Genomic DNA, 12,922 nt, shown 5'->3' on the forward strand with positions numbered 1-12,922 from the left:
GTGAGAAATTACATCAATTAGGTACCTGATGTTTGAATTTGTGCTTGATCTTTTTTAGCTCTTCTGGATCTGGGGCTAGTTCTTCGTACGTTGCTTATTACATCCGAGATCAAATGACACATCCAAGATGGTATCATCGTGTGAATCATGATCCGGCTAATTGGGTTCTTCGAACACACCTGTTGTTTATGATTAGTATCGCTGGATTGAGTTATCTGAGATAATTGCGCGTTCATGCGTTGGTTTAAAAGGGGATATGTATCGATAGTAGAAACATTGATCAGCAACGCTGCTATTGGCTGCTCAGCGTGGCCAAAGAGCGCGCTCAGTTTTACTCAGCAGAGCAAGAACTAATAGTCGAAGTTTATTCGGAATTTTAATGTTTAATCAAAACGCCAGGGAACACCTCAAAGTCTGCAAAAGCCAGGAGAGAGGGCTGGCAAAAAGTAGCAGACAATGTAAATCCGTTAGAAGTGGCCATGTTAGATGTTTTTATCACTTATTAGCCTATATTTTTGTATTTTAATAATTGCATAATTACTTTGTTCATTGTAATGTCAGAGTCACCACACTAGAACATGGGAACAAATAAAAGTGAAGTACAAAAATATTCTACATAATGGTAATTTTTTGTTCTATTATAGTCTCTTCTATAAAAGGCACTGTTAAATAAATGGTTGTGTTTAAAAGCAACCAAAAAAAAAGGCTGAAAAAAAATGAAAAGATCTTAGTAGCCTACACTGTAAAATAATTTTTGCTGAATTAAAATAAGGCTGTATAGTCATTTCAACTGTTAAATCTTGAGTAATGAAGAATTGCTTTGACTTGTGAAAGTGAAAACTGATAAACTTATGTTAATGTAAAAATATTTTGCCATGAGTTATTGATCACATTTTCCCCGAGTGTAGTTCATTGTAATGACATTGTGTTTTCCTCTTTTGTGCACTTTTACATAATACACCAACACTTGTATCTGTTCCCAAGAAAGTGTTGGCTGAAATATGTGCAGTAAGTGGACATTGTCTAACTTTCCAAAGGAAAGAAAGTATAAGACTTTGTAATGTCCATTTGTTTCCATTGCACTGGACAGTGAATAAACCCTCTCAGATAACTGTCATATGGAGGAACTAGCCTTCCTGCAAGTGCATAAATAACTTTACTTCATTTATACTTGTATGCTTTATGGCTGCAATATAAGTTGCAGGATTCCACATCTACAGAAAGGCCTACAGAAGAGTCTGCACAGACAGAGGAGACATAGGCCTACAGGTGGGCAGTGTAGAGCCAACTTTTCCTTTTTATTTGTTGCATGAGGCATGTGTCTAATATCTCTTGTTGCAGGCACTTGACCACTGGCTTTTCTTTACAAAGAACAATTGAAATAAAACTCAAGGAACTGAGCATATTTGTCTTTTATTAAACATTTAATGAAAAATTAAATGATTTTTTTTTTTTTTTTGGCAATGTTATGTAATATGGCACATGCAACAATGTCACAGGCCCTGTCAGGTGTGCAACCCTCAGACTTTTCAGACACTGAAATCTTCCCTTTAGTTAGCCAAAGTTCATTTCATTGTGTGCCCTTGTCCTGGCTAGAGCTGCATTGTAGCTTTCCTGTAGCTCAGTGGTAAGAGCATTGCGTTAACAACGCAAGGTTGTGGGTTTGATCCCAGGGGATTGCACATACCTATGTATAAATGTATAGGATAATGCAATGTAAGTCGCTTTGGATAAAAGCGTCTGCCAAATGCATAAATGTAAATGTAAATGTAAATGTAACTGGTTTGGGTCAGGGAATGGGGTCATAAAACACCTGTCTGCAGGAACATGTCATAATCACCTATGAAAAAATGCAGTTCTGTTAGGATCAGCATAAGTGTATGTAATACAGTGAGCTTGATATTTAATTGTGGAACTTTCCTTACCACTTTCAAATAATGTGCATAAATGTGAATCTCTGAAAATTCTTAATTCATGCACAGATCCTGGCCATTTTGCTTTCACATTTGTGATATGGAAGATTTGTCAACTGCCTTTTTTTTAATTTGATATAATATTATTAATCTGGAATATTAAGAATCCCAATAGTAACTGGGCTGCACATTTACATTGTGAACCCCCTTTCTGTTCACATAATCACCTTCATTGAGGCCTTGATGGCAGTCTATGGTCTAGCCTATAAGCCTGAGTGACATGTACTGTAATCAGCATGGTCATGATTGCATGATCTTCATAAAAAAAAATGATAGCCTAATAAATAAATAAATAAATAAAAAACTGCTTAAAAAACTGCTTTACAACATTGGGTATTCAGTGGCTTGGAAATGCCACAAAAAAACTAAAACTGTTTTTTAAACCTAAAAGCGCCAGGTAAACTCCGAATGACACGACAGACAGCACTTTCCATCAAGTTATCCGCATCTCCAATAGTGTAAAGGAAAGAGCCACTCGCAAATAATCTTAGGGCAACAAACAGTTTGTGCTGTAGTTAAAGCCCGACTCCGACAAGTCGAAAATAAATGTGCGTTTCCAACAAATTAATAATGTAAACGACAATCTCACGAGTCACGAGAAAAAATATATCTCTCAGAAAGTGCACTATCGCGCTGCGCTGGACTTCCCGTATCAGCTCCGCTTATAAAGCCGCGATCTAATCCTGTTTACATGAAATAAGCCTGCTCCCGAGCAGGTTTAAGTTTGCGCACATGTTGCTATGACAGCAAGTCCAGGATGAGCGTCGAAGAACCAAACAATCCAAGATCATGCCAAATCGTCAACAATCAAATCCAGCTAACTGAGTTAGCGACGTACGAAGAACGGGCCCCAGATCTCATAAACCACAATAATGACAGTAGCCACGCCCACCAGAGCAGAGAGGACCAATCGGATCACAGCTTCAGTAGGACCACAACAGTTGTTCTCAGAGTCTGAGAAATAAAAACATCAAACTGAGATCAGCTCAGTCAATAAACTTTAACATCAAAAGTAAAGCATTTAAACAACCTGATATAGAAAGTTAAACATAAACCTAGATGCTATTGATGTAAAATAAAATGCTAATTAATAATTTTAACTAATTAATCATGATAAAATACTTATTTAGATCAACTTTAAAGCTTGAATAACTAAAAGAAGTGAAACATCTATGGTCCCTGAGATGAGGGAACGAGATATTGCGTTTGCTAATGCTAATGGGGAAACCCCTTCCCTCCAAATACTACAGAAGCCTTAAATAATCACGCCAGTAACACTGGCCAATGGTGTTCAAGAGCGCAAAATATGGAGGGGCTTCCACCACTATACAAGGTGGCACTTGAATGTCATTATTTTGACTGAAGCAACTTGATATTGCAAGATGCCGAGCTACAGTAGGTGACACAGCAGTTTATGCAATGTACCGTTCCTTAGTCTAAAGGAAATTATGTGAGCAACTGGAGATGTTCCCTTTCGATTCAGTTCTAAGTTTGCTTTGTACGATGCCCACAAGAGGCCCGAGAGTCCAGAGACTCATATCTCCGCAGTGGGGGCAATCCGATCTCACATGACACTTTATTAACAGGAAGAACAGCTCGTTCTGCGCGCCATATGCCATTGCACATGCGCAGTCCTTTCAGTTTCGGTTTTCAGTATGATCAAGTGTTTACATGTGCTCTCGATCGGATTAGAAAAGGAATAAACCACCCTGACCGATTAAGGTGTTTAGATGAAGGCTTTTCTGTCCGATTGAGCCGTCAATCCGTTTACTAATGGATTGTTTGTTTGCATGTAAACGTATTGTCGATCGCAGATAGTTCTTCACGAGTTTGATACGCTCGTGCTCATTATGGTGCGGTGTCCTCTACTGTCTGGCAGTGGCAGTACTTTCTGTGGACCCCCGACTGAGCCTGGTTTCTCCCAAGGCTTGCCACTGTCGCCTATTTCGGCTTTGTCACCTTTGGCTTGCTTAGTTGGGGACATTTAATTTAATATTCAACAATATTATTGCTCTGCCTGCATTGAGACCATTAAATGAGAACTGAACTGAGCTGGACGATGACATCACGGTTTTCTCCAGAGCGGCTATATATATAAATGAACTAAATTTATAACTTTTTGTTTTTTACAACAAAAATAAGCCATCACTGAACTTACTTAAGCTGGACTGTGATGCTATTTTAATCTAGAATCAAACTTTGTTGCATTATTTCCCTGTTAACGCTGTAAAGCTGCTTTGAAACAATCTGTATTGTAAAAAGCGCTATATAAATAAAGGTGACTTGACTTGTCACGTCTCATGCCCAGCAATTACGAAAAGCCATCTTTATCCTCATCCTTAAGGCTCCCCAGAACACAGCAAGGGACGAGAAGACGTTGTCCACTGCAGCGTGTGGATCATTATAAGTCTTGCTTGATGATAGGCTTCTTGCAGAAGGTTGACTGAAGGAAAAGTTTCTGAATGAATGACATTCAAGCTCCTCCTTATATAGTGTGGGAAGCCCGCCCATATTTCGGGTGTTACCGCCGTGATAAAATACACTGTAAACCTGAACAGTACTACGTCACAGTTGCTCTAACCAACGTTATCAGAAGAATCCATTCAACATTGGCGGACACTCGCAAGCGACCGGAGAAAACTTAATGGAACAACTTGTAAGTAAATCAAACATCTGTGAACATTTCTTATATGCTTTTTGATTGTTTGAATATCATGATGAAGACATGTTTCAATCATTGGCAAACGCTGTTACGCAGAACAGTAAATCTGTGCTTCCCCAGTGCTTTTGATTGCACATTTTGAATGCTATTTTAGAGTCACTGCTTATAGTGTAATTTTAACGTCAAAGCAGGGCAATAATGTTAACGTCTTGAGACTCCCCTGCTTCACAGAATAATATTGATATGCTAAAGCCGCCTGCACGTTCAAAATGTGAGTATTCTGAACTTATCGGGTTTTAGTACTTGGAGGAAGGGGTTTTTCATAAGTGTTAGCAAACGCAATGCCGAGGTGAACCGAATTGAAAGAGAAATGAAATTTAACTCACCGTAGAAAGTGAGAATGAAAATCATCTTCATATAGTTGATGTCAAGTTCATAAACTCCAGAGTCTGTGGTTGTGGTGTTTGTGATGGTCAGAGATCCAGTTTGATTGTCCAGCTTCAGTCTGTCTCTGAATCTCCCATCAAGAACATCATCATATACAGTGATTCTGTCTGCCCGTTTATTGATTTCAGCTATTACAGGTCCATATTCAAAACTCCACTGAATCCGATCATCATCCTTCATTTCAGTAAGATCATTGTGTAGAGTGACAAAATCTCCCTTATTTACTGATATTTCCTTCACTACTGTCTCACAAAACACACACATAACAAACAGAAACAGTTTTTAGTAATTTGATATGGTTTACTAAAATAAATAGTTTGAAGTTTAAATTGAAAATGAATATCAAACAACAAAAGCAAAATGGAGTTTGGAATAATAATTGTATTTCTGTACTGATTAAAACATAAACCAGGTTAAATAAATGTTTAACTCACCAGAGACTGTGAGATCAAAACTCTTTCTTGCACTGTTGGTCAGTATTTTATAATATCCAGCATGTTTCATTGTGGTGTTTGTGATGATCAGAGATCCAGTTTTGTCCAGCTTCAGTCTGTCTCTGAATCTTCCATCAAGAACATCATCATTTACAGTGATTCTGTCGGCCCATTTATTCACTGTTAATTATTTCACTGTAAATTTACAATAAATTGCAGGTTACCAGTTGCATGACTTTCACAGTAAGTTACCGTATCATTTTTACAGTAAATAATTGTGAAATGACAGCTGTTTACTGTGACTTCACAATAATTATGCCGTCATATTACTGTGATTTAGCAGTAAGCTGCTGTATAATTACTGTATTTTACTGTGCATTTACAGTTAGTCTATCGTATTACTGTAATTTAACAGTAAGCTGCTGTAGAATTACTGTATTTAACAATGTCTATACTGTGATTTAGCATAAATGATGGACCAAACAAAACTGATAAAAACAATGGTTCAACTTTTATTTTTTAGAAGAAAAATACATTTTAATAACAGGAATAAACACTGTGTGACATGAATGAACACTGGGTAACATGAATGAACACTGGGTAACATGAATGTCTGTCAATATGTGTGTGAATGTGTTTACTATGTGATAATGGTACTTGAAAAATACAATTTAATAACAGGAATAAACACTGGGTAACAGGAATGAACACTGGGTAACAGGAATGTGTGTCTATGTGTGTGCACTGTGCATGTGTTTACTATGTGATAATGGTACTTCACAACGTAGGAGCTGAAAAGAGAAAGAAGGAGAGAGAGAGAGAGATGAGAGTGAGAGAGGGAAGAAAAAGACAAAAAGGTGGGAAAAGAGAGGGTTGATTGATTGAGGTTAACATCTGTGGTCATGAAGTCATTTGAAAGACTGGGTCTGGCCCACCTGGAGGACCTCACTGGACCCTTGCTGGACAGTTTGCTTAACAGGTCTGTGGATGATGCCGTCAACTTGGGACTGCATTATATCCTCCAACATCTGGACAAACCAGGGACTTGTGTGAGGATCCTGTATGTGGACTTCAGCTCGGCCTTCAACACCATCATACCAAACATCCTCCTGTCCAAATGAACCCAGCTCCCTGTGCCCGCCTCCATCTGTCAGTGGATCACCAGCTTCCTGACCGACAGGCAAAATCCTCATCCAGCACCTGCATAATCAGCACTGGCGCCCCCCAGGGGTGCGTTCTCTCCACTGCTCTTCTCCCTGTACACCAAAGACTGCACCGCAAAAGACCCCTCTGTCAAACTCCTGAAGTTTGCAGACGACACCACACTTATCGGCCTCATCCAGGACGGTGACGAGTCTGCCTACAGACTGGAGGTTGAACAGCTGGCGTCTGGTGCAGTTTTAACAACCTTGAGCTTGATGGAGCTCCACTTCCAGGACGAGGGGCAGCTCTGTCCTCAGGCAGGGGGTAGCTCTCCGTCTGCGGGGGACTCACACTATTTCTTCACGGTCGATGGTGGTGATTCTGGCTCTGGGTCTGGCTGTGTTCCGGATCGGGGAAGGACGCTCTCCAGACACCGGAGGATGGCTTCTTTCCAGTTCTGACCGGTGGTGTCTGGAAGGTCGACGGGATGATGGTAATTTACCCTGATCCAGAACAGTGACTCCAGGGTCTCATCGTCGTGGGGGCTAGTGATGGTGAGATTAAAAAACTTTTTAAAGAAAAAGACAAAAAATCTGTGCTCTCAAGAGCCACAGCAGCAAATCGAGCTGCATAATCCATATCTTGATTCGGTCTTCTGTCACGGGTGTGTGCAGGCAGTCGAAGATAATGTCTTTGTTCCAGACAAAGTTTAGTAGTAAATCCCAAAAGGCAGACAAACAGATACTGCAGACGATGCAAACGAACAAGGAACACAGAAGATGAATGAAAACAAACTAAAAGTCCATGAAAACTAAACACACTGAACATACTGTGACAATAATGTTGATATTGTTTTGAATACAACTTGAAAAATATTAAAACAATAAAAAATATATTTTTTAAATTACTAAATCACTAAAACTACCAGTACGTAGCGGCAAGTCACTGTCTTAATGAATAATTCACTGAATAATTAATTCAGCCAATTCGTTCAAAACAACCGACTGATTCAGGAACGAAGCAAGTGACTGCATTTAATAATGGGTCTTTGAATCATCCTTGACTCACCCAATTCGTTAAAAAATACAGATTCAAACAAAACACTGCTGTGTGTGTGTTTCTCAGAGACACGTGACTGCTCTTCTGTGGATTTGTTTGTAGCCTATATGATATAACTATATTCTTTGTGAAACAGAGCAAAAACAGACAATATTGAGTTTAAGATGTAATATTGTGTCTAAGACTGTTAACTTTTTGTTTGTTGAACTTTTACATAAAATCAGTATCACATTTACAATCATGCTGATGTTCAGGAAAAACAGCACTCTTTCTCGTGTGATATTGCTTAACATGGTCTTACGACATAAGTGTAAAAAGATATGAAAAGTCATCCAGATTTTATCCTCATATCTTGATGTTTGGGGGAATTCACACTGCATTATAAGAGGCTACATCACGCAGTGAAAGCGTGCACTCTTAAAGTGCACAAGCAGGAGTTTATCGTACTTCAAGAAAAAAACGTTCCACTAACATCCAGCAGAAGCTGTTTATCCACCCAACAGATCTAACCACATTTCTGTAAATATAAAACTAAGACGAAAACCATTGCAGCATCCATTTTGATCCCCAAACCAGTGAATAACATTTATAATGTTTTTAACATTGTTACAACAAAACTAATCAGCGAATAATAATGAGAAAACACAATAACCTATATAATTGTTCATTTAGAGAAATTTGCATTTGGTTACCAGAGAGATTTGGTGTTTGGGAAATTTTATCTAGAAATACTTGAGTTTATAAAGAGATCTCTTTTGTTATTGCAGACTTTACCACACTTTGGTATATTAGCAAATCTGAGTAAAATAACACTTTTGAAACTAACACATGTTCCTTATCAATACAATCGTACTGCGTCATACATTCTGCCATAGGAACTCAGATTCCTATCCTGCTATCAAGCTGACTGATCAGCGCTCTGCAAGCAAGCGGATTGACAGCACTCTGCACTCGAGCTGATTCAGCGATCTCCCCTGTGGCCATTCGGCGTTTCTAAAAGAGCAAATTTCATGCAGCGTTGTTTTTGCGAATGCTGCACCATGAGTGTGGCACGTTCAGGGCACCCCTGCACCCATTTGATGAGCACAGTGAGTGCGTCACCTGTCTGGGGAAATCCCACACAGAAGCTGTGCTCACTGAGACGAGCTGTTCTCACTGCAAGAGTATGAGTCTCACCTCTCTCCGCTCGCGGACCGCTTAATTTTTCGACAATGGTTCCGCCCCTCACGCTCTCCTGTTCTCTTCCTCCCAGGAACCTCGGAGGAAGAAACAGCAGAGCCAGAGGACTGAGAGATCAGGCACGAGTAAGCTCACGTTGGCAGAGTTCCCGTGTGCCTCACTCTCCCCAAGAGGATTCTCAGGTGCTCTACTACCGCGCAGTCAAGCGCCTCTCTTCTGGCACGAGCGGCCTGGGGCCTGTTTCAGAAAGGAGGTTAACCCTCTGGGGACCAAGCTGTTTTTGGGGTCCTTGAGATGTTCTGACATGCCTTGACATTTGTGCTTTTTTCAGTTATTTATAAACATGTTAATGGCAAAGGTGTAAATTCACTCTATATAGCACAAACAGGGCTACCATAATATGCGAGCAACGTGTATGTAGATGTTTGTATTTTTAAGAGAATAATGTTTATGCATGGTTATTGGAAAAAATTAAAATGAAAGTTGCTGAATTAAGACCACAAAACACATATTAAATATGTGTCCACAAGACTTTTGACTAATGGATGTTGTCCCTTTGAGTTCTAGCTTCAAAATGATGTGAAAATAGTCTTGCTTTATCGTTCACAAAAAAAAAATACATTGATTTAAATGGTGTAAAACAGGTTTTGCTTGGAAAGCCAATATGCGAGGGGGAGGAGTAGTTTACACCTTAGATTATGAATGTCCCACCCACTCTGCATAATTAGCCATTCACTCAGGTGTGAAACTGACTGAGCCACAATGCAAGGACAAAATATGTATTTAGAAGAAGACTTATATTGACCATTTAAGATTTCGCTTACATCTCTCTTGTAAATATGTTTTGCTATTTTATTAAAAATGTTACAATTACAACAATAATTACAATTTCAACAATATTTCAAGTGTACTCTTTCTTTGTAAAAAACAAAAAAAAACAAAAAACATTATAGGCCTACATTTTATCATATGTATTCATTAGTTTGAATATAGCCAACATTGGAACATCTAACATCTTAGTCTATGAATTTATTTTTGACAAAAATAGTATTTTTTTGCAGTTTAATACGTTGCTTATACAAATACATTTTATTTCAACATATTCCAGTCGATTTTTACTCATCTCAGTAGGCTATAGCAAAGCAGTTTATTCTTTCACTCACAGACGTGCGATTCATATTTAGGCTAAACAGTCTTTACAAATATGTCCCCTTCATTCATCTCACAGAAAGGCGAGTCATATTATAAATGCGATTCATCTTTTTGCGGTTTACATAGGCCTACACTAACGTTATTCCATAACGTTATTCCACACGTGAGAAAAGAAAACAGCCTACCTCACTCCTCAGCGGAATCTGCTCGTCATTTCAGGAGATATTGCTCCTCATCAGCACTGTTCTGAGGAATCTTTTCTCCATAAGGTAGGCTATAATGTCTCACTCGCGAGGAGTCGCGACGCGCTTTGTTTACAGCTGATGTGGGCGTTTCACAGCTATGAAATAGTTCTCAGAATTTGCGTTTGAATAGCACGCGCTCTCCGGGGAGTGGTCACATTACTGTGAATTAGGTCGTAATGAGCTCGACAGGAGTCGCTCTCTTTTTATACAGATTACAGAAGCTGAGAATATTTGTTTTTTATATAAATGACTTCATTTAAAAGATGCGATCTCAAGCTTTGTGCCCGTGGGTCTGTTTGCCTGTTTGACTGCATTTTCGCGGAGTTATAGATCATTTTCGAACGCGTTTCAAATGGGAGTTTACTGACAGAGAGAAGGCAGAAATCGCATCATGTTAATTTTTCTTTATTTGTCAAAAAGCAAAACACTTTATTTTTATTGTGAGTATACAGAAAAAAAATAGAAACTGAACAGGATCGATTTATGTATTACACGAAAATGAAAGATCAAAATTAACAGAGCATTTAGTGTTTATTTTCATTGCTAAAAAAAAAAAAAAAACGAGCAAAACGCGCCGGCGCGTTTGTGGTCCCCAGAGGGTTAAGTGAAAACTCTGAGTATGTTAACCCTGAAATGAGGGAAACTCTGAGTTTTCTGTTTCAGAATGGGAGGTATGTTAAACCTGAGAAAGCAGAGTAAGTCAAGCCCGTTTCTGAAAGAGAGGTAACTTATACTCAGAGTCAGTTACCATGGTAACTTACTCTGTGAACCTAACCTGGTCGGGAGCAGGTTTTCTTCTGGAAACCCAGAGTTTCTATTGGTCTCCTCCCCTTTTTTAAAGAGGAAGTGGTGCTTAAACACCTCATTCATTCTTTCAGTACATTTTTAATAATAAAATTAATCATTTATTAATAAATAAAAAATATTGCTATTTTGACTATTTTACTGTTTTTTTTTTCTTCTTTTTTTTAAATAAGATGAAGTCTATATAACTCCTTAACTGGCAACTGAAAATACAGTAGTAGATTAGAGTTACATAATGTAGTTCTGAACAAATTCTACCGAATTAAACTGTGGCATTTACTGGAAATCACTGAACTGTGTTCATCTGTGCACCAGAAGTTGATGGACTGTTCTCCTGCTGTTCTTCCACAGTGGTAGAGATAAGAATACCCGTTTATACTTAGATTTAAACTTAGATTATCCACATAAAAATGTGAAAAAATCTGAATGTGTAGCTTGTTTGATGTGTAGACACGTAATATTAACATTACCTCTGTAGGCCTCTCTGTGGCAGCAGAAACTCTTTATCCCCATCGTCCTGTGAAGATGAGCATTTGATTGAGTACACTTTACAGCACTATTTGTCATAATTTCTGGTGTATTGATAGGCTACTTACAACTGCCAGGAGGCTCCAAAAGACAGATATTACCATCAGAATCTATTGGGACCAACAAAAATCCTAACCCAAAGTAAAATATATGGAAATATAAAAAATAGCCTATATAAAAAATAATACATGTGTAAACCCATTTTATGAAGGCCCTTAGATCTTTGGGATTGGCTCTGAAGTCCCTCCAGGAATTCCCTCAGCCAAAAATGCTGCTGTACTGCTAGACACTGGATGCTATTTAGTTATTTAATATTTCAAATGTAAAGTCAGGTAGAATACACTAGAGCCCTGCACGGGCCTCAAATCTAGGCCCGAGCCCGGCCCTGGCCCGGCCCTGGCCCGAGACGCTCAGGCCCTAGCCCGACCCGTGTCCGACAGCTCATCAGAATTATCAGCCCGAGTCCGACCCGAGCCCGTTTTTTTTTTTTTTTTTTTTTTTTACAGCGGCAGCCTGCCCTATTTGCAGCCATTAAAATATGTCCGTTTTGTTAGTTATGTTTCTTTTCTTTTCATTTCTTTATTAAGTTAATTTAGACAAATGTTTGGAGCATTTAAAAAAAAAAAAAAAAAAAAGTAATAAAAACTCAGTGAGTGTTTTAGCGCAATTTTCTGACGTCATGGGATCACAACACTAAGAGATAGTAAATCTTTTCCTGGATTTTTTTTTTTTTTTTGTGCGTTCCCGAGATTAGACCTTCCTTAACATAATGCCGAAAACCCGAAGTCTCTAGGTGGTCTGGTTGAGGAGTAGATAGAAGTGCAAGATTGGTGCGCACAGACAGAACAGAAATCATGAGTTAACAATCGCAATTTTGTCCGGTGGAAAATTGCGCTAAAAATTACGAGCAAGCAGCCGAGCCAACAGCGAGTAAAACATGTTTGATCAATTTAGCCTCTCAAATCAACGCTAATACTTTACTTGGCTACAATAAAATCCATAGATATAAAACACTTCAAGCATATCACAGACAGTTAGTTTAACCCCCTGAGGTCTACGGTATCGCCGGCGATACCAGCTCACTTTTTTTTTATCAATGTAAAAGAAACTCATAAATACTCTGTTGACTTTGATTTTCCATAGGAGTTTCATACATCAATCGATTCTGTTAAATGTGTATTATTTTTGTGTATACTCACAATAAAAACAAAGTGTTGTGCTTTTTGCCAAATAAAGAAAAATAAACACGAAGCGAGTTCTGCCTTCTCTCTGCCAGTGAAGTCCATTCTGAAACGC

General features: G+C 38.7%; 2 protein-coding genes across 2 annotated transcripts in view; both read right to left on the reverse strand.

The window, feature by feature from the left end:
• The window catches only part of LOC309474880 (uncharacterized protein), a gene marked incomplete at its 3' end in the record, with an annotated part of 79,639 nt that overhangs the window by 13,826 nt on the left and 52,891 nt on the right, over positions 1-12,922 (reverse strand). The gene's annotated exons all lie outside the window — the stretch shown is intronic.
• On the reverse strand, positions 1,784-5,345 carry LOC309476318 (uncharacterized protein). Its single transcript, XM_082139612.1, has 2 exons — positions 5,022-5,345; positions 1,784-2,927 (listed from the first exon to the last, which is right to left on the reverse strand). The coding sequence occupies exons 1-2, from the start codon at positions 5,260-5,262 to the stop codon at positions 2,800-2,802; spliced, it is 369 nt and encodes a 122-aa protein (XP_081995738.1). The 5' UTR covers positions 5,263-5,345; the 3' UTR covers positions 1,784-2,799.

Source organism: Leuciscus leuciscus (assembly GCF_965113295.1).
Source record: "Leuciscus leuciscus genome assembly, chromosome: 15".
In the NCBI taxonomy this organism is placed as follows: domain Eukaryota; kingdom Metazoa; phylum Chordata; class Actinopteri; order Cypriniformes; family Leuciscidae; genus Leuciscus; species Leuciscus leuciscus.

Excerpts from the sequence above, each read along its gene's own strand:
- LOC309476318 (XM_082139612.1), bottom strand. The coding sequence starts at position 5,262 with ATGAAGGATGATGATCGGATTCAGTGGAGTTTTGAATATGGACCTGTA. Across the intron at positions 2,928-5,021 it reads TTTCATTCTCACTTTCTACG|ACTCTGAGAACAACTGTTGT; the intron begins GTGAGTTAAATT and ends TTTATTTCTCAG.